The sequence below is a fragment of the Pelecanus crispus genome, chromosome 5 (assembly GCF_030463565.1).
Source record: "Pelecanus crispus isolate bPelCri1 chromosome 5, bPelCri1.pri, whole genome shotgun sequence".
Classification (NCBI taxonomy): domain Eukaryota; kingdom Metazoa; phylum Chordata; class Aves; order Pelecaniformes; family Pelecanidae; genus Pelecanus; species Pelecanus crispus.
The window spans coordinates 54,765,456-54,787,373 of NC_134647.1; the positions used below are offsets into that span (position 1 = coordinate 54,765,456).

General features: G+C 43.9%; 1 protein-coding gene across 3 annotated transcripts in view; it reads right to left on the minus strand.

Annotated features, from left to right (window-relative positions):
* Positions 1–7,158: 7,158 nt before the first annotated feature.
* The window catches only part of KIFAP3 (kinesin associated protein 3), a 72,330-nt gene continuing 57,570 nt past the window's right edge, over positions 7,159–21,918 (minus strand). For 2 of the 3 annotated variants that reach the window (XM_075710624.1, XM_075710623.1), the window contains one exon: positions 7,159–7,290. In XM_075710624.1, the coding sequence (XP_075566739.1) occupies positions 7,182–7,290 (109 nt within the window). In that variant the 3' untranslated portion in view covers positions 7,159–7,181. Of the gene's footprint in view, positions 7,291–8,525; positions 8,586–10,013; positions 10,016–10,462; positions 10,657–21,918 lie in introns of those variants that run through there. The other variant, XM_075710622.1, reaches the window with a different exon arrangement.

The following is a 21,918-nucleotide window of genomic DNA, read 5'->3' on the forward strand; positions in this document are numbered from 1 at the left end:
ACCTTGCGCAACCACTGCCCCGAGTGCGGACAGGTGAGCGATCCATAGGCAACAGCCTCTCTGGGAAAGGAAGCGTGATTTTATTGCGCCTTCCACAGTTCAACCCTGGACAGCAGGCATGGGAAAAGTGCGTGCATTTTAACACAGAGGGCTCCCCGAGAAGCACCAGCGTAACACCAGCTGCCAGGAAACGCCGCTGCCAACAGCGCACTCAAAACAACTACAGTCACCGATGCGGAATTTGCTTTTTTCCCGGAAAGGCGAGCTTTTGCCCCCGCCGCGTACCCTACCTGCGAGTTACAAACACGCACAGGGAGGGAGGGCAGCGTCACCATTTTCTGAGCCGGGCTGGCAGGACCTGTCCCCAGCGAGGCCTGAGGCACCGACCGCAGCCCGAGCGGCCGACCCGGCCCAGGCGGGGGGCAGAGCGCCCGTGCCCCGGCCCCGCAGCCCCGGCCCCAGGCGCGACGCCACGTCCCCGGCAGCAGCGAGCCCGCAGGCAGCGCCAGGCCGGGCACCGCCGGGGACAGGCGGGACACCGCGCCAGGGGAGCTGCGGCTGCCGGGACCGCCGGCGCCCTGGGGCGGCGGGTGGCGCGGGGGCCGGCCCACCCCCATTCACCGCCTCCCCGCTCACCCCCGCCGCCCGCCTCCGCCATTAGCCCCTGCCACCTTCCACTACCCGCCTCCGCCACCAGCCCCTGTCACTCGCCCACCCGCCGCTGCCTGCCCCCCGGCCACCCCCACGGACGCCCCCTCCGCACCTGCTCCCCGCCGGCCCGGGTGGGGGGGGTGCCGCCGGGGTGCCGCCGCGGCCCCGCCCGCCGCTCCCTCCCTCACAGCGCGGCCGCCGACGGGCGCTTCCGGCAGCGGCGCAGCCCGGAGCACGGGCGGGCGGAGCGCCGCCACCTGCCTTGCGCGCCCCCCGGCGGCGGGCGGTCATCTTGCGCGGGGGCGCGGCCCGCGAAGCGGCGGCGGCCATTTTGGTTGTGGGCGAGCCTCCCCGCAGAGCGCCCGTGCCCTTCCGGCGGCAGCTCCGTACCGGCAGCGAGCCCGGGGAGAGCCCGCCCTCGGCCCGCGTCTGCCGGCGCTCCCGAGCCCCGCGCCCCTAGTCCCTCAGGAATCGTGGCGGCGACTGAGCGCCGGCGAGGACGGCGGCCCACCCCTGCGTGCAGCCTGCGCTGAGCTCCGGGCCCCGCAGCAGCCGCAGCCCCGCCATGGCTGCTGCTCGGCGCGGCGGGCGGGACGGACCCTCCGCCTGAGCCTCCTTTGCCGTGCGGGAAGGAGCTGCGCCGCCTGGGATCTACGGGTCTCGGGCGCTTGGGGAATAGGCGTCTGCCTCCTTCGAACGCACCGCGGCCTCCTGCCCCACGGCTGCGTTTAGGCAGCTCAGTTCCTTCCACGGTTTCCCCGCTCAGCCCCCACACCACTGCCACGGGGAATCGAGCACAAGCTTCCCGACCAGCCTAAATAAAGCGCGGGCGACGGGGTGAAAACTGCGTACGCCAGGCAGGTGGTCTGTCCAACAGATCTCCCCGCGCCCTGCGGCGTTTGCTTTGGTGGTGTAACTCCTGCATCATAAGGAGATCTATTTAATGCCATTAAAACTAATTGCTCTCTGTGCTGCGGAGTAAAGTGACTCCGGGGAGAGATTTCACGTGAGTATTTTGGACAGCGGAACGAACGCTGAAAGGAATTACTATAGTGCAGTGGGAGGTCTGGGCTTTTCACACGCTATTTTCATATCGCCAATGTTATTCCAGTTCCGTGCAGCGCCAGGGCGCTAGGATGTGGTTTGCTCAATCATTTTGAACCTAGCGCTTAGAGCGAGCAGGGCCCAGCAGCACACCCCATACCCGTGGCCTTGTCTAGACAAAGATTTAATGGCAATGGCAGCGTGTTTAACAAAGGTGGTCTAAGCTGTGCTAACTCCTTGGCTTTCTTTAGTAACCAAACTCCACTGGTTTAGCCTGCGTTAAATTTTGTGCTGTCAAATCTGGCACGAACTTTGTAGAGTGCATTCTTTAGCAATACACTTTTCCCCCCCTGCTTTCTAGTGAAGCTTTCTAGTCCATGCCCAGAGGCACAGGTCTACTGGCCAGAGGCTGGTTTGTGCCAGAGTCCCTTCAGCACAACAAAGCCACAGACATGCAGACAGAAAAAGGGACCCTCTCAGATCCACACCCGAACTCCGTTCAGTTGAGCTTCATGATCTGTTTAGGCACGCAAAGAGGAAGGCTTGCTTCCACTGCTGCGCACTGGGGGGCTGTAAGGTGGCCCATCAGGGTTGACAAAGCAGCTGAGTGCTAGGAGGAGTCCGCTCCTCTGGCAGGGGGGTATATTGGCTGCTGGATGATCTGGGTCTTTTTAAATAAAGCAGAAAGATGATGGGAGGAGGAGGGTGCAGGAGAGTAGAACGGGTCCTACATAGTGCATGAGGCAAAGTATGTCATATATTATGGGGTGACATAATGCATATAGGAACAGAAACTAAAATTAAGTTCAGATATGCACCTCCCTCTTTAAAGGTAGGAAAGATCTGAAGTCTTTGGCCCAAATGGGACAAACAGTCATGCCAAAAGACCCTGGCCCCAAAGTGCAAAATACAGGGAACTGTGGGCATTCCTTGCCACAGTTTATTCAAGGGCCTAAGCGCGGACTTATGTGTCCTGTGTGTGCATGCGTGTTTGTGGCAGGGCACAGGCAGAAGATTGGAAGACCTGAACAACTGCAGGTAAAGGCAAAAAAATTCTTAATAAGCAATAACTGGTATCTACTCGCAGCACTTGGCTCTGGCCACAGGCTTCAGCCTGTGGTGTAATTCACGTGGCTCTCGGGAAACAAGCAAACCTTGGCTGCTCTGCATCCTTTACAGCGTATTTACTTTGCTGGGCTCCCTCTGTGGAGAAGCACTCCTTCCCTTTAATTCGCTTTTCCCATGGGAGCCTGTTGTTTCATTCAAACTGAAGAGGTACTGAGGTGTGCACCCTGCTCAGGGCCCTGTTGTGCTGGGTGCTGTAGAGATACGAGCTGGGCTTCTGTCCTTCAAACTTTGCCATTTACCTCTCCTAAGAACAGCCAACGTAGGCTTCTCCAGAGGATGTCAGGACCTAATGAGGTAGGTGTGAACCTCTTCCTTCTCTTCCAAGGGCAGAAGAAGAAAGAGTAAACAGGGAACTAGCGGGATTACAGAGCCCTTAGTAAGTGCCTCATTAGGTTTGTAACTGGTTATTTAAGTAGATTGGGCAAGAAAAGATTGGCATAGCGGAGAGAGATGGCTAGGAACTGTAGAAGAGGATGGAGCAAAAAGCCCATCTATGGAGTTGAGCTTGTAAGGTCTATAAGGACAGCTGGAGAGCATGGTCCAGCAGACTCCAGTGCAGTCGCTATCTGGACCCAGCTCTTCCTCTTCCAGGCCATGGGGCCTTTGGAAAAGGCAGAGGGAAGAAACAGAAGAGGGCTGGGGGGGTGGTCCCAGCACCAACCTGAACTGCAGCCAATGTCTTTTCCAGTGATGTCCTCCTGCTGCATAGTTGTTAGTTACAACTACGTTACAGTAGCTTTTTGCTGCTAAGGGTATTTCTCAAGTACTCAATTTCTTAATAAACAGAAGTGGGTTTCTCTTTTTAGGGGGCAGGGACCCCAAGATACCAACTCCAGAAAAGTCTGTGTTCTCATTCAAGGGGGTTTCTGGACTGACTGGTTGCAAACATCACCTTCTACCTGTGAACTATGCGCAATGCAGCACTGTCTTCCACCGTCCGCGCAGGCAGCCAGCTCCAGTACCTCTCATTGTCTCAGCGCTCTCTCCTGAACCTCATAAAGAAAAAAATGAGCAGATCACAACAACTTTAAGGGCTGACAGCTGCAACGTAAGTTGCACCGGTAAGTCAGCTTCACCGTAGTTTATTTTTCTTAAGGATGGACATGGACAGAATGAAGGTTGTAGCTATTCTCAGCCTTCTCCCATGACGAGTGGACAGCTGAGCTTACCAGTGGTGTATTACAGGAATTCCATTAAAGAACCTGCCAGACGGGCCTGAAATTTCTTGTATCTAAACAGAGCTTGTCCTGCTTACTCCAGAAGACGATACACCTTGTTCCTGTTTCATCTGATCCAGAGTGGATTAAACAGAATCATGGCAGTCTTATTTCAGAATGAAATGCACATGTTAAACTGTTATCAGACAGCTCCACACACCCCCCGATATTCAAAAGACTTTGATTCAGGTCCTTCATAAGCTCTCTAGGCCAAGGATATTTGTTTACTTTTGCTTTTCCCCGCCCTCTGTTGCCCTAGTAAGTTCCTAAGTACTAGTATGGTACAGATTTAATTTAAACAAGATCTTAGGCTGCTGCATTAAGTAGATTGCTCACTGAAATTATACTGTACATCTGCAAAAAGCCTGAATAATAACTAACAGACATAGGAACTTCTCAGCCTATGCTTATTTCATTGTGCTATTAACTTTACAGCCTAATTATATCTAAAACACCTGCCTAACCAAACTCATTAATTAATTAGCAGCAGACTGGGAAAGAAGATACTCCTGGGATAGTTAGGGATTGCTGCTGTAGGGAAAGAAAAAAGGAGCTATACAAAGTCAGGGAGAGAAACCAGGAAAAGGAGGAAAGGACAAAAGTTGTAGAAGTTGCTAAAAGAAAGCAGATCCCTCCTCGCCCCATTTTATGCAGGATACAGTACTCAGGGACTGAATCCATAAATACAGATAATTAAAAAGTTACCCTTCAGGTCAGACTCTCCAGTCTCCCTCTGACACCCACAGGAAATGTGATATAGATTGAAAAGTCTGTGTGCTCATATCTTTTTTCCCCTTTCTGGCTCAGGAACTGTAATTAAAAGGGAAAATCAGCCTCTCTCCTGCCTTGGAGAGTATAGTGGCACAGCTGGTTTTCATCTTGGCTAGCAGGCTCTGTCCTCAGGCTACTAAGTGCTGAGTAATTTTTACCAAGCTCTGCTTGCAGATAAATGATGTTCTTCTCTTAGCTGCTGCCAGGCAAAGCTACAAATACTTGATCTTTTATTCTTTTCTCATAAACTCCTAACATTGAATACTAAAAATGCAGCCAGAGATTTTTCCACTGCCATTTATTCTCAGCATGGTCACAACTGTATTACAATTACAGACACCCACCCGTTTGCTGAAGCTCAACTGTAGTTCCTCGTTAACCTGAAGTTTCCAATTAAAGGCTCCTTCAGTTTCATTGATAGTTTGCATATACTCCAAGGACCCACTACTTTTTTTTTTTTTTTTCCTTCCCCCAAAACACATTCCATGAGAAGGGCAACTGCTTTAAATAACTTCACACTAATTTTCTGGAAAAGCCTGATGAGTGAGTGCCAGTCTCAAAAGAAAAGCCTGTGTCTGAATATGCAGTTTGGGTAATTTCTCTCACAGCTATAACTATAAAAAATTCAGAAAGCTTTTGACTGTGTCACAACTGCTGGGCAGATAAAGTGTGGGCTCAGACCAATGGAAAGAATCTGGAAAGGTACAACACTGGAAATCCATTAGTTTAATTCAAGTTTTCTGCAGTGTTTCTAGTAAGATCTTACATTTTCTAAGAAACTGCATACGAATTAGTTTAAAATTGTATAGAAAATTATTTAAAAAAAAATACTAGTTAATCTTGGCAATGCTGTTCTTCCACCTACCTCCAGTAAGTGAAGCCACGAACATGAAGCCAGCACAGGGAGGAGGCTGAAAACTGGTAAGAAATACCATGGCTAATTTTAGAATAATTTCCAGTCATGCAGTATGAAACACAGTGAGTAAGTGTATATAAAAGTATCTGCACACTTTTAAAAGATAAAGCAAGGTTTCAAAACAATCTTAATTTCAAAGATATTTTTAAAGACTATTAGACTGTCAACTTCGTAAACAACCCCATGCCTTTGAAGATCACCTTCCTAGCACATACACCAGTCTTAGGAGATTACTGGCTACTATTTTAGTAGTATCAGCCCCTGATGCAAGTCTGTTTTCTGTTTAAGCCAGAAATGAGGGAGAAAAGAGGAGAGGAACAATTCTACAAATCAATAGCCATTTAAAAAAAAAAAAAAATGAGGTGGAGGTAACTTTTCTTTTTGAAAGTGAAAATTTGATCTGCTGTCTATTAAGACTTTTGCTGTGGCAAAGAGGGCATTTCTGTACGCTTTCTTGTGTCTATTATGGGTGGGGGTACACGACTTAAAATAGCTTTAGCCTAAACTCTGTTTACACATGGCATGTTTCAAAACATGGCTTAATGTAATCACTGCATTGCAAGTCCAACGTGAAGGTGTCCTGGCCTATCTCTGCTGCTCAGTCAATGATTTGTGCTTACATCCAGTTTAAACCCTGTGAGCACGCAGGACAGGATGCATTTGCATTTTAGGATGGAGAAGTTGGGGGAAAGGCTCTGCATCTGGATTCTGAACCAAGTTACCGTGGTTTTTTTCTCTTGCTAGTCCTCAGGATGTGGCTGTCTTCTCGCAGCCCACAGAACTCTTATTGAAACACTATGGTAAAGGTATTCTTTTGTAGTGTAGTTTCTATTTTTAAGTGTTTTCAAGCATTTAAACTAGATTGTAAATGTTTGAAGCTCCAGGGGAGTGAATCTGTGCCATCTTTCCATTATTAAAGTCTTCAGACCCAGGACTGGACTTTGGTAACTATGTGTCAAGGCAGTGCCAGGAGATGCTGAGGCTTAACAGTGTTCCAGTAACTTAAGTGTGAGAGGGAATCAGTCCATGTTAAACACGCTTCACATGAAGCATTCTTCTTAATGCCTTGTAAAACAAATGAAACATTGGTTAGAAACACATTCACCACTGCTGACCACACAGGTTTTTATATTTAATAGAAATTAAATTAGTAGCTTAATATACAGAATGTGACACATTCCAGTCCAGCAGCTTTCCAATTCTTGCTTTCAAGTCACAGAGCAAATACTGTACAAAAATGATGACAAAGAGCAACCAAAGAGTAAACGCTGTCACTAAAACACTGGACCCAGAAAGGCTAGGTTTATCTGGAGCTACACATGCCAAAGGATACACAATGATGGACCCATCATGGTACAATCATGCATTACCGATAGACAGATATACTGCTGGCCCTGCACACGCTGTTTTTTCCAGGGCAGGTGGCAGAATCCTGGACTGCAGAGTGGGCTGTTTTATCGTGCCCCGTAGCTATAGTAGTAAGGTTCATCCGGGCGGTATCCATAAGCAGTCGCTGGGCGGCCAGGAACCCCTGGTGATTGACCAAATCCATCAGCTCCGATGCTACAAAAAAAGAGGAGAGAGAAACTGTAGGTTTTTGTATGGTAGGGAAGGCACACTAGTGCTGGTGTCTCCAACTCTTCCTGCCACGGAGATAATTTTGTGAGGCAACCTTGCAAGCCATCTTCCTCTTCTAGCCAGCACTGTTCTGTCTCCTCTTCCCTTGGTGGAAAAAGAAATGCTGCAGAGAAACCAATACAACTCCTATCAAGGCAAGGCTTTCAGGTCAAACAGAAATCTCAGAAGAGACAGAAGTCGTCTCTTCTATCCTTTTATGGATTTACTGGCAAAGAACTTCACTTCTGTGACTCAGTTTCTCTGTACATTAAAATTTTCTGTACAGAAAAAAAAAAATTTCTTTCAGGAAAGGCTTCAAGCATGCTTCTTGCAAAGCCCACTGGTAACCCTGCCCTGCACAGCACATCTGAATAATCTAATTTCCTTCCTTCAGTACATTTCTGAAGCCCCTGGGAAAATACCAGCTAGAAATGAGAAAGTGAGAATACCTGGCACAGCAACATAGTTCAGCAAAGGAGGGTGTTTCTGGTGGGATACAAGATTGACAGCCAAGTGGCAGAAAGAATTCATCATATACTGAAAGGCTACAGACTAATGAGACAGAATAATTCATTTTTCATATAGAACAGCATCTTTTACACCTAAAAAGTCCCACGCAATGAATTAGATACTAAAGTACAAAAACTGCGTAGGGAAAAGTGGCACATATTTCATGCTCAACAATAACTCTCATGCAGGAGGTAAAGGGAAAATGAACTTTGCCTAAGATACTGGATTACTGCCTATTCATAGTTATGTCACTTTTTAACTTCCACTTCAGTAGAAGGACAAATGGAAAAGGATTCTGATTTATCGTCTGACTAAAGACGCATTGAAAGGAATTGAACTTCCCCTCTGAGGACTGTCAAAACACAAAGAACCCAACTGCTTTTGGAGTGGGGAAAAGCTGAACCTCATTACTGCCAATTATACATATGGAACTTGGGTTATGCAACGCTCAAGGCTGGGAAAGAATGACCCATCCAGAAGATGTACAATGGGTGGGCCCCAGGCCCTGGCTCAGCAAAAAGCTGGCACTGCTGAATCAGTTGGACTGAAAGGGCTCAGCTGAAGTGGTAGGAGACCATGTCTATCACTCTGTCCCTGCAAAGATACTTTCCTCGGATTGTGCCTCCGTGAGGTCCTAGAAAAAGATCCTTGGTACTTCTCAGGAAGTGAGTTCACTCATGGCATATTCTGATAATCATGTGAAGGAAGAAGGTCTGAGGCTGAGATTTGTCCTCCAAGAGGGAGAGGACACAGTCAGCAAGCCAAACTACAGAGAAAGTAATTGTTGCACCTGAACGTATGTAGTGCCCTGAAAGCGCCTTGCTATTTCCACATCTGCCTGTCTGTATTTGAATTGGCAATGCCCTGTCTCAACTCATACACAGTGTCATCAGTCTGATCTTAAAGGCTGATCAGTCCCTGCAGCACAGCAAAGAAAAGTAGAATAGCTGCGGTGTACCCTGTAGCGGTGCAAAGCTATGTGGATACATGCCTCTGGCTCCACACCATCCTCTGGCCACCCATTCCTTCCTGTATCCACTCTAAAGTCCTATTACTCTTTTCCAAGTCCATTATCAAGTGAGCTGGTGACTTCTGAGGCACCTTCTCCAGGTCCCTCCTTTGTACCTGGCAAACAACAGCTTTCTCATTAGCAGGCTTGAAGCTTTAAAAGACTCCTAAAAGAAGGGATTAAGAGAAATCCTGTTACTTTGTGTCTAACTCTTGTCTGCAGAAACACCAAACCCTGCCCTCACCTTAGTCAGAGGATGGTCCCTACTGATTTGCAGTACGCCAAGGGATTAGACAGACAGACCTCACATGGGCTGCCGTTAGGTATAGCTTTCTGAATACAGGCCACAAAGCTCTTCCAAACAAGCCAACAAGGACCTAGCATGAAGCTGATCAATTTGTTTGGCAGTTCAGAAAACAAGTTGAATAACTACTATAAAACAATACCGATTCTTCAAAAAAGTTCCTTCAGTACTGTTAGTACTAGGAGTTAACTAAAAGAAGGCGTAGTGGGATTTGGAAGCGCAGAGTCTGGTTTTGTTGTGCTACTACAAGTTCCCAGTTGCCAGCGATATCACACACACTGCAGAGAAGCAGGACCCTTTAAGGCTACCTTTAAACTCAGGAATTCAATTGTTTTCTTCCAAACATTCTTAAAGCATCTACGGTTGATTTATAATGAAAAGAGATTTTAACAGAAAACGCTTTTCTGGATTTATCTGTCACTGTTTTTTTTTCCATGACTATAACATTACTTGTGAATAAGTTGTTTTTATTACTAGTATGGTAGAATAGGGGCTCTTTGCATTTCTGCTAACTACTGAAAACTTCATTCTGGAAAGATGTTGTAGGTGAGTGAGTAGGCTGCGAGTCAAGCTAGTAGTGGCCATGCCTTGGCTTACAGGGGAGGTAACAGCAGCCATCTCTAGGTTTACTGTGGCAGAGAGGGACACAACAAGTACAGCAGCCTGAGACATGTCCTGAAGCAGGACTTTCTTCTTAAATGCAAATGTGGTTTCTCTTGATGCTGCAGAGTTTCAAGAACTTCTTTTAGTCACTCCATTATATACTACCAAACTAAAATAACGTTGGGTTTTGGGGGCTGAGGTGTAATAACGACACTGAGCCACGAGGTGGCAATGGGTCTCCACCTCTGCAGGCAGAGCCTTTCCAGCTACTTCAGTTTAGTAATCCTTTTTCAAAGAACTTTTAAATGTATTTAAATTGATAATGAGAGCAAGGAAAATATGGTTTCAATCACATTCTCAGAAAATAATTTTTTTTTATCTATTTTTTTATAAATGTGTAAGTAATTAGGTAAAGTTCCCTAGAGTTTAAACTTTGAGGCATATCAGTTATTTCCAAATGGTTTAGACATATGTTAGCGTCCTGAAGAAAACTGGAAGAGATGGATCAGCTGATAACTACTTTGGACAGTTAAAAAAAATAAAAAGAAAGGAACAGAAAAATCACATTAAAACACCTTGATCAAATCACCACTCTCTCCTATCTAAATATTTCTCTTAAGTAAATGAAGGCTTGTCCATGCTTCAAAAAAAGGTTGGCTTCATTTTTACATGTTAGTGCTCTTGAAACATACCAGTTTTGCCTATTTGATTTTTTGCACTGGCAGCCCATAGCAAAAAGCTTGTCCTCTTAGTTGAAGGAAACACTATTGAACCCAGGAGGTAACTGAGGGGTAGGGCAACAAAACGGCAAACATGCATCTGGAGACTGAAGTCTGGCTTAGTCATGAGGCTGGCAGGCCAAGGGCAGTGACTCTGCAAGCATAACCTATGGTGGTGGAGACAGGGGTTTAAAAACCAAGTCCTGATGAATCCTTGCCACTTCTGCCAAGAACAGCAGAAGAGTAGAGCTAGGAAAGATGGTAGATTTTTGGCTGTAAACACTTGTTGGGTAACAATCTCTCTCCGCCTGAGATCACAATTTGTGCCATGTGTTCTTAAGATTTATACCAGCAATCAACTTCAAAACTTGTTCCTAGGAAAAACGTGTTGTTGGCCTTATTTATACAGCATCTACAGGGAAACTCAGTGCTCAGCAGAGCAAGCATCAGCCTGCCTTCCCAAAAAACTTAGGGACACATAATCATGCCATCAAGGTAACAATACTCATCCCTGAATTAGTAGTTTTTGCTCCCGTTAGTCAGCCCCTGTTCAACTAGGTACCCAGCAGAAGTGTACACAATCCCCACAGCTGTATAGTGAATACAGATCACACACCACCACAATGAACTTGGATAAATGACTTGTGCCATTGCCTTAATCTGCAAGTTAAGGCAGTTTTGTCTCACAAAATTGCACACATACTCACAGAGAGGTTGGTGCTTGCTAACCACATCGTCAAAGCACAACTGTTTTCTTGTGCAAAGTTTACCACCACGCCTGGAGCTGATGGAGTTAAACAGTGAACAGCACAGCTAATTACTATGCACTGCTAACCTCAGTTGCTGGTTCATTTTGAGACCCTTTAAAATATGAACTGTGTATTTTACCCCTATGCACTCTCTTAATGATTTGTTTTTTTTAGACTGAAATCACTTCCAGCCATCAGTTATACTCGTGGTCTCTACACATGCACTTCTCTAAGCACAAATATTTCTTTTTCCTATTGGTCTGCCAGCCCCTGTCAGAGCAAATTTCACTTTAAACTAAATGCTATGATACTTAAAACCTCTTGGATTACTCAGGCTGCTAGTGTGATCTATGACCTCCCCCAAATGACAGCTGAACTTTCCAATTTGCTTGTATTGCTGGGGAACTGAAGAACACATGCCGAAGAGGAAAATGTTCCTGATGTGCCTGAGTGAGGAGAGATTTCTTAACAGCTCTGCTTATTGATACTTACTCTGATTCATGACATCCAAATTAATATGCCCATCTAGGATCCTAGGTGCCCTGACATAATTTAAAGTGTAAAGACCAATCGTGTCCCCCCTCACAGCAGGAAATGCCAGCCAGCATCCCACTGCGTCCACAAAATACTTACTTTCCTCAACTCCCTCCTCCGTCCAGAGCCTCAGAGACTAGATAGGCTTTGTGGTTTGTCTGGAAGACTTGGTAGCCTCAGGCAGGGAGCACTCTGCCAGCAACCCTCTGCTGGGGTTCCTGTTCAGGTATCTTTGCTGCTCGTGAGTGCACAGTACAGGAAGAGAGGCTCTTGAGCTTAGTCTGAACTTGGGTAATTAGCACCTGGGTGCAGACTGACCATGGAGCAAAGCTGCTTTCTTTAAGTTTTCCTGATGCGATAGACACCTGAGCCTGTCCGCACTAGCATTCACACTGTTACTAAGTGCTGGTGCTGACAAGTTGCTCTAAAACAGGTACTAATTCCTCCGGCATAAGCAGGGCCTTGAAAAGGCAAGTCCCGGGTCACTGGGGAAGTTCTTGGTCAAAACTAACCCCTTTAATTCCAAATGGAAATCCCCTGGTAGGATGCATGGATTTCAGAACAATCCCAGCAAGAAACACTGCTTGGAAAACAGGCCTGCACACTCACAAAAGAGGCATGAAGCAGTATGGCAAGAATCGTACTAGACTGTACTGTAAAAAGGCTGTGACTGCCTGTGTAGGAAGGTGGCCCAGGAAGACAGTCTTCACCTTAGAGGGTGAAATATCAGTTTAGGAGCTTATGGACTTTAGGGCCCAAATTTCATCCTTTTCAGCTTATCAGATTAATAATTGGAAGCCCAAAATTAAGGCACCCTGAAATCACTGCCCACTGAAAATGAAATCCAAGCTAAACACATACAGTGCTTCCACCACAGCCACGATTTCAGCTACATTTCTTTTCATCCAAAACCTGTTCTAAAACCTGTCAATCCTCCCTCCTTACTCTGCATCAAAAAGGCTTATACCAGCCTCCTGTCTGAGAGGCTCTCAGCTACTCACTGGGGAAACAAGTTTTATAATTTTATTAAAAATAAAATATACTTTATTAAAACATTCTTTAAATTCATAATTCACTAGGTCCTCTGACCCTGGTAAGACCAAGCAACACTACTTACAGCTCTCAACTCATGAGCAACCTACCAACTCCTAAAGAAGGAATCACACTCAAAGTTCTTCACATGCTCAAGTAAGCTGCCAAGAGGGTTTCTTTGCAGGTATAAATATGCAGCCCCTGTTTACACACATGGCACCTTTTCTTGCTGCCATTGATCACACCTGCAGCTTTGCAAAACTCCTCAGTATCAGAGAATGGGGTTTGGACCAGAAGGTTTTTGAGCATCCTTCAGAAGCCTGACATCAGTACAGTTCATAGCAACCCCTGTTTCCTCTGCACCCTCTCCCTTTATACCCCTAATACACCCTTATATACATAATATATTATTGTTTCTAAGAAACACTGCCTTCACTCTCAAAACATCCCCCACTTCACCCCAGGCAGTCATTCAGAATTTTGTGCAGCGCATCCTTGAAGCCCTAATGTTTCCCTTCTGTGAATCTACTCATGTGTGACAGCACTGTTGATAACATACGGTACAGTTACCATCCTATATTGCCTTATAAACTCTCATGCCAAAACCCCCTGTAATCTATAATGCTGTATCAAGTTCCTGTGTATAACAGACAAAACAAGTTAAGTTCAGATGAATACTGAAGGCTGTACTTTTTCCCCTCAGGAGGTAAACCATAAGAATGGTGCACCAGTCTCTAATCTCGAGACAAGGACAGCATTATAACCTGTACAACTGAGATGCAGTTTATTGTTTATACTTGCCAACAAGAGACACAGGAGTTTGCCAGCAGCAAAGTCTGTATTTTCTCCTCTCGGCGACTTTTTTTTTTAACATGTTGATGAAAGGTGCTAGACTGTAGGTCTGAGGAGATGATTGCAGAGCAGGGCAGTATAACCACATACAGGATGCAGCAGAGGCACAGTCCGGCTAAACCAGATTAGGAGATTGGTTAGCAAATGCTGCAGCTCACTCCCTCCCTCCCTCTGCCGGTTTCCTCTGCGCAGAGACCAGGCTACAGAAATGCAGGGGGAGCTGGGGGCATCCAGGCTTTGACCCATTGTACAGTGAGGATTCAGGCACAGTGTGCATCCACCCACAGGATATAGGAAATGTTTTTAATTCCAAAGAACAAACACAGACCTCCAGCTTCTTAAATTATCTTCAGGTAAGAAATAGTTAGCTCATCTTTTGCAGGTACCAGCTAACCACCACACTTCAACCAAGGCTCAAAGCCTGTGAAACCCATGGCCTTTCTGCTGATACTCACTCTCAGCTAAACACTGGATGGGATACCATTTTCATTACACCAGTCATGAAAGCGTGGAGGGTGTCAGACAGTGGCATAAAGCTGGTTGCTTTCCCCCTTGCTTAGAGTCTAGTGACTGAGAAGATGATCCTACTTACTTCTACGTGCCAGCTACCTCTGGTTTTGCTTCACTGACCATAAATTTTCTGCCCTTCAGAGTAAGAGCACAAACCATGGGTTATGGAGAAACAGCATACAACTGAGAAGCCTTAGGAAAAAACAATGTTTCTTTATATAATATCCTGTAACTGTAGATTCTCCCACTACTGGTAATGACGTTAAACTATAAACCACAAGTCTCTTAAATTCTGCCTCTCATGGCCCCAACTTTTTCTCCCCTATCTATGAAGCTTTTTTCCGCCGTGCTTTCTGTCCCTCAAGCTCAAGTGGGAGGGGAGTTCTGTGGCAGGAACTGTTACTATGCACACTGCATCTAATACCAAGTCCAGCTCTACATTAGCATTGAATATTAACATTCCTTAAATAGTAATACTGTATCTGCTCAGAAGACAGAAAATATCAGAATGAACCTGTGCAATAATACTTTAGCTCCCTTGTGCATCATGATACAGCTTTTATGGATATGATCATATCTCTCCTTCCATGTGATCCAGCTTTCTTCAGTGCACTTAATGACTTAAAGTTCCCAGTTGCTTCTGGACTTGGCGCCCAGTTGTATCTCAGCACAGTACTGCTGTTTCTGCCATTTAATTATAAACAAATGCAAATCTGACAATTGTGGAGAAACGAGCACTGCGTCTTTTGTGTCAGGCTCCAGCTATGCACCAAGCAACAAGTGTGCCAAAATTCACTGGTGGGCAGGCAATCTAAAAAAAAAAAAAAAAAAAAATTCCCAACTGACTAGTAAGAAAGCACTGAACTAAAACCAAATGGCCTTTCTTAGCCAAATTCGGTAAGGGCCTTGCTTGAAAGCTGTAGAGCTTGCCATCCCAGCTCTGTGAAAGCAGCCTGGGACTTGGGCTCAGCTTCTTGCTCTGTCAGTTACCTGCTGTGTGATCCCGGACAAGTTGCTCCTTTTCTCCATGACCTCAGTTTTGCAGATGGAGTATTGAGAGAAAACACCCCAAACGTTAAAGACATCAAGCAACAAACTACTGTAATGAGAAGACTCAAATTAGACTGATGTAGATAGAAGAGACTTCTGCTTATTCTGTAGCACCCCTCAAAGAAGGCAAAAATAACATTTCTGATCTGCTAGAAAGGCAACAAACGCAAATACAGCCAGCAGGCAACATAGCAACTCAAGAACTCAACTTGTTTCATATAGCTGTCTTGTTTCTTTGAAGGGCATCGGGATAACTTCACTGGCATTCCCTCACCCAGGCTCACAGCTCCACCATGCGGATGGGAGTTTCTCAGCTATTCTGTACAGGATTTATTAAAAGGTCAAGTGCACAGTCAGAGCTGGAATGGAAACCAAGAGTTCTGACTTTCCATTATAAGCCTGACAAACATCTCCTGTGCTGTTGGCTCAACAACTGGCCAAGCCCACTGATTAAGTACATCAATTTCTTAAAAATTAATTAAGAACTGAAACAAATAAAAAAGCCCTGAGGAACAGGCAATAAAAAGCAAAGATGTCCTTCCCTCCCTCTCTCTCCTTGCACAGTCCAAAGTATTTGTGTCAACTCCATAAATTGAGGAGTACGTTGCCTTAGTAATATAACTAGTAATATGTCTGGCTTGGGAAGGTTTCAAGCATCTCTTTTACTGAGCTCCAGCAGTATCAGTGTTATGTTGGGTACAGAAGCTTCAGCCAACAGCCTGTGCAGAGTAAGATCCTGAAGTGGCAACTTCATAGAGGCGACTGGTGTCACTGACTAGATCAGCTCAGGATCTGGTCCACGCCTTCCACAGGCTTCTGACTAACCTTCCCACTTCCAGATGGGAAGTGTTTCTTGTTTCCTGTGCTAGATTACAGAGCAGGATCACTATGAAAACATACTCTGAAATAAACAGCTGAAGTGGAAATGCAAGTTTTCAGTGCCCTGCATTGAAGCGCTCGTAGCTGAAGAATTATTCCTTTAAATATTTATACAAGCTCCTCAAGTCCAAGCACTGCCACTCAGCGCTGCGCTTCAATATAAATGGGGAAAAAAGTTCCCTCTTGTACACAAATACCCAGAAAAGCCATGCCAACAGGTTACTGGCTGATAGCTGTGCTGTCTCCAGGGCTCAGCACCAAGAACCAGGCAGCTCAATGTGGATGATAATCCAGATGTTGGAAGGAAGGAGGGAGGGAGAGTAAAAAAATCTGTTCTGCTTTGACTTACAGCTGCAGCCAATAAAAGCTTTCAAAGTGTTTTCAGAAAGTTAACATTACTAGGGGATTTGCAGCATTCACTAGAGCGCACACAGCAAATGCAGTTGGAGTGTTATTACTGATGAATAAACTAAGTATTTTTTACCACCATAGCTGATTGTCCAGATTTCAACCACTTTGATATATCAACACAGGACCCTAGCGAAATCTTGTCAAAATCTATCCCAAATCATTGACGATTTTAGTGTAAACTAGGAAGGAAGTAAATCTCAATGTCTCTTACTGTTTTCTTTCTTAGGGCTAACACTGGATATATTAGCGTCACAAATGTAGAATGCACCACCACAATTAGGGAATGAGCCAGATACAAATATAGATGTGGAACATTTTCTTGGGAGATCTATACCTCAGAGTAGCATTATTATGCAAAAATTTCAACTTTAATTAAATGAACAAAAAAAAAAATGTTTCCAGGCCAAAGGTTGGGCAGGGAGTCTTGGAAAAAATAAAACTTAAAAAGCTCAAACACCAGAAGGCAAATAAACTCTCTAAACTAAAAGGTTTTTTTTAAAACCATGAGATTTAAAAAAATAAATACGTTTTCCGGAGGGAAGAGGAAAGGGTGGTTCAGTCATCATATTTGAATGGCTGATGCTGGTAAACACAGATTCTGAGTAGAATCAAAACCATTTTAACTATTTGGCAAAGAAATTAATTTGATATGTTACATTAATTTTTATACTAAAGACTTGTTTGCAGCACACGTTCAGTTCAGATAATAACTGTAAGAGATATCCCACTGATATGCAGGACTTTTAAAACCTACTCATTATAGGTTTAATTTTGAATCCTGTGAGCATGCTTATACATAGCATACAAAACACCCCTCACTTTATTACAGTTTTAAATCTTTCTTCCAGGTCTGGCCTTGCAACCACTTGTCTTGATAAAATAGGTCACTTGAAAAAGGAAAGCTCAATAAAATGAATTACAAAAACAACAAGATTAAACTGATTGTGCTGTTTTTGTACAGTGCAGCTGAATTCTGCAAATATGCTGCTGGCTGTGGTTTGGCATTTAACAGCATGCGATCAGTGAGAAGGAGGAAATTTTATTCTCATTAACTGTTGCAGATTTACTGCAGTGAAAAAGGGCTATGTAACCTGAGAAGTGACAGAATGGAAAGATCAAAGCAGAAGTCTGGAAACTAAATAAACCTTCTGGCTACTTCCTGCAAGGAAAATTCACTCTGGCAATGTAAAACAGAGTCCAGTTAAAAACTACTCTCAGTTTTATGAGCTGTCACAGCAGCTTGAGTGGTTTGGACCAGTCAAGTTTAGAACATTATATTTCCTTGTTTTTGTCTCAGATACTTCTGTAAGCAGTTTTATAGTTTCTTTTTCTTTTTTTTTTTTTTAAAGAGAAAAATAAAATTCTTTTCTTTTGGTTGAAATCGAGAAGGTCACAGCTAAACTCATTAAAAACAAGCAGGTCTTCATTTGCACATTCCATTCCCATTTACTACGTTTTAATATTTTACTTTGAGATTTATAAGCAATGTACATTTGCTTTAATAACTCTTCCGCATTCTGTTCACTTATTGTTTAATATAAGTGCAAATCAGTTTACAGAGCCCAGATGGCTTGTAACCAGGGAGCCAGTCTATTCCTAGTAGCACATCTGGAGGGACTAAGAGCAGCAGACAGAACGTGGGAATTAATTAATGTTACATTTCAGAAGAGACAGACCCAGGTTTGAGGGATTTTTTGGTAAGACATTCCAAAGGACTTGAGCTAACTGCTACAGCATTTTGGTATTCTTTTAAAATTCTTACTAGCCACCTAAACCATGTTGGTTAAATGAGGCCAACTGCAGGTGGAATATAGTAAAATAAAAAGCAATTAAAAAAAAAGTAAGAGAAGTGACTGCAAGTGAAAGAGGCCCAAGTATCCCATATTCCAAAAGAGCTGAAGTGCATTAAAACCTCAATGCTAACTCTCTTCCCAAATGGTATCTGCAACTTGCTGAAAAAATTGCACCTTTAAAATATTCCCAAGCAAGCTATTTCATCTCTTAGCATACTAGTGTAATTGTTCAGAGCAATTAAACAGCTCTTACAGTAAATGAAACAAGTGCAACATGATCCTTCATGATTACAGACCACACACCTTGGAGAGGTGGTGTGGTCCCGTCACTGGGGCTCTAGAGAGCAGACAGGAGAGCACTGCTCTACTCCAGGCGCTGGCACCTGACTTTGGATGAGTAACTTCTTGCCTTTGGTTCCCTGCCTGTCTTGACTATCAGCTCTTTGGGGCAAGGACTGTGTGTTGTGCTGTGGACATAATCTGTGTGTTGGGGGATACAAGGAGAGCTGCTTGGAAGCTTCTCCTGATACAGTCTAAGAACAGGAATAATAAATAAGCACCCAAGCACATTAAAAAACTTGCTGTATATAGAATACTGGATATGAAGAATACTGTCTTCATCTGGATATTCCCAAATTACAGGCAGTGCTGGCCCTAATCTTTCAGTGGTGCAGTATGCACAGGTCTCCAAACCCTGGGAAAATCTCATTGATGAATATGGGTCAGAGAAAAAAAAATCTTCCCCTTGAATAATCAGGCTCCCCGTCTTCAAAAATGCTACAGTAACCATTCACATCATAACAGCATAATTTGGTCAAATACATATTAGTGACACCTAACCTAGATTATAATGTGATCAGGTTGCAGTACTTAATTTCTATAAACATGGCTTTGAGAAGACAGTATGAAAAAACTAATAAAGTGACAGCTAGCAGGGAATATGACCACTACCTAAAAAAAAAAAACAGGGAAAGGAAAGAGATGACTCAAATTTAGTGCTGGTACAGAAACAATTATAAACTAGACATGAAGAAGTTCAAGCTAGCATTCAAAAGCTCTTAGCAATGAAGCACTTACGTTCTGGAAGCACCACTCCCACATTTAAGTACTGAAGGAAAACAACTATACAGTGAATTTTGATTTAGGCCATGATCCAGGATCTGAAGAAATCAAGTGAAGTCTTTCAATAAGCTTGTCCCAGACTGTGATCAAAACCCTCCAAAAGGCACCACTTCCTGCTTCCTTATTACTATCTTTTAGATGCAAGATCTTAATTCCAAGCATATGTATGACCTGAACAGACACTGATGAACAAAAAGAAACTTACCTGCCTGTTTCACATGAATAGTCAGTAAATGCTGTATTGTCCAAATAAGAAGTGTGCTTTACCTCTGTTATGTCAAGCCGTATAGACCCGTATCAGAAATTCAGTGAAATCCTCCTGACAACATTCAGTTTAACTTCTTTAAAACTAAACATGTAGGCAGTTAGGACAACAGAATATGATAAAGATATGACTCTGCTACCACTAACAACATTTTTGCGGGATTAAAAAAAAACCCAACCCAACCAAAAAAAACCCTTATTTGTCTCCAGAAACTTCATTGGTTCTGGGCTTCTCTTTAAGGCCTTTTCAAATTCGTTTCAGTGGGATTTACAATTTGCTAATACTGATGTGTGATAAACTAATAAAACCTGCCTACAAGGTTATAGGCCCAATTTACTAATAAAACCTAATTCGATTCTCTTGGGAAATGCAAATTAAATAGTGTCCAAATGGTAGAAACCGAGTACAACTCTGCTGAACACACTACAAAGGCAAAAGAAGGTTTTTTTGGTTTTGGTTTTAAAATGAAGTTTAAGTATGGAAAATAAAAAGTAATGCACAGAACTAAGAAATATCACTATGGTAAAATGTTTGAAAGTAGAATCATATTGTAATAATAATTTACACTATTAGCTTTTCTTTCCATTAAAAGATTTTATACTCACTATATGTCCATGTCTAAGACAGGAAAGCATTACTGCCTCTATTCAAATGATGAGGAAAGAGATATGGATACTTTCAATTCTACTGTAGCACAGACCCCACATGAGAACATGTTTTTTATCTAAGCTAATCCTTCCAAGAACCATGAAACAAAGTTTCTTCTGCCACTGACGGCTGTAAAGGCTTGCCTGAGGCAGCTCACTTTTATTGTGTACTAATGTATTAGTTTTTCACCTTCAGGGATAGCTTGCGAGATGGCACTTAGCTACTGAAAGGGTGGGAAGGGAATGTTCAAGCTTCTAAATAAACTGTGCACATTACTGAAAATACAACATGGATGAGAAATGACCCTCCATAGCAAGGTCACCAACTCCTTCAGTCCTTTCTTTAGGAAGGAGGTTCTTTGTATCAGCAATATATCCTGTAGGGTTTAGAGACTAAAGCAAGGAAGAGATGAAATCTTAACTTCTATGCTTGAGAAGTACAACATGTGACTGCTTTTAGCAAATCTAATTGAAGATTAGGATCTATACGGAAGACAGCTATAAGTGTCAACGTAGGATAAGTTACAGGTACAACCATTTAAAAACATTTTGATAAACATTCACAAAGTGAGCATTTGCCAGGACCGGATGCAGTTCCTGTACCCAACCTGAACAGGAGCTATTCAGCTGTGACTCACAACTGGGAGTTCACACCACATTGCAGGAGTCAACAGGAATGGAAGGCTACAGACCTAGATTTTTCCCCCATGAAAATTCACATCTGATTTTCATCAGGGTACCCACACAAAAAAGCCCATGGATATGACCATTCTTGCCATTCAATGTGGACTTTTAGCACATGCAGACATTACATGTAGGTAGCTTCACAACAGATAAGCTAAGTCACAGTAACAGTCTTCCCTGTGCTCCCAACAGGACGTACGGCCACGCATTAAGCCCACATCACAGCCGTTTCCATCAACTCAAGACACAACGGCTTGGTTATACATGCCTCTACTTGCCAACAACAGACACAGCTTAACTGAAATCAATGCAGAGCAGCCTGCAAGGCCCTAGCTCCATATACTTGGCTCACAAAATATCACAATGACCTGCCATAGCAAAAAGAAGAAAGCTACAGTTTTAGGCTGTAAATCCAGGAAAGAGAAAAGATGTTCCACCAAGCACAGAGACAGACAGTCACCCCATAAAACTGGTTTTGTTTGACATGCCAAACCTCACTGCTTCCTGGGAAGAAGCTTCAATCAGATCACTGTTGAGAGGAGATGTGAGTGCACACACCGGGAACAGCACACACAGAAATGCCTTGTCTTAGTGAAAACGAAGATTGTGCAATGGCCGCTCTGCTACATTTTATAACAAGGTTACAGGACTCTGTACTGGAGAAAACTTCCTTGGGGAAAAAAAAAAAAAAAAAACCACCCAACTTTGGCTAGCTCCAGCATTCCTAACTGTTAACCTTTCTAAAGCTACAGACAGAGAGGATTTAGGAACTCTGATGAAGATATTAACAAAAAATTGGCTTTTGCTAAAGTTTGTACCATTATCTAGTTATAGCTGGGAAAAGTTAAAAAGTGTTCTCTTCCCCAAAGGGTAAGAAAAATACTGTGGATATCTCTATTAA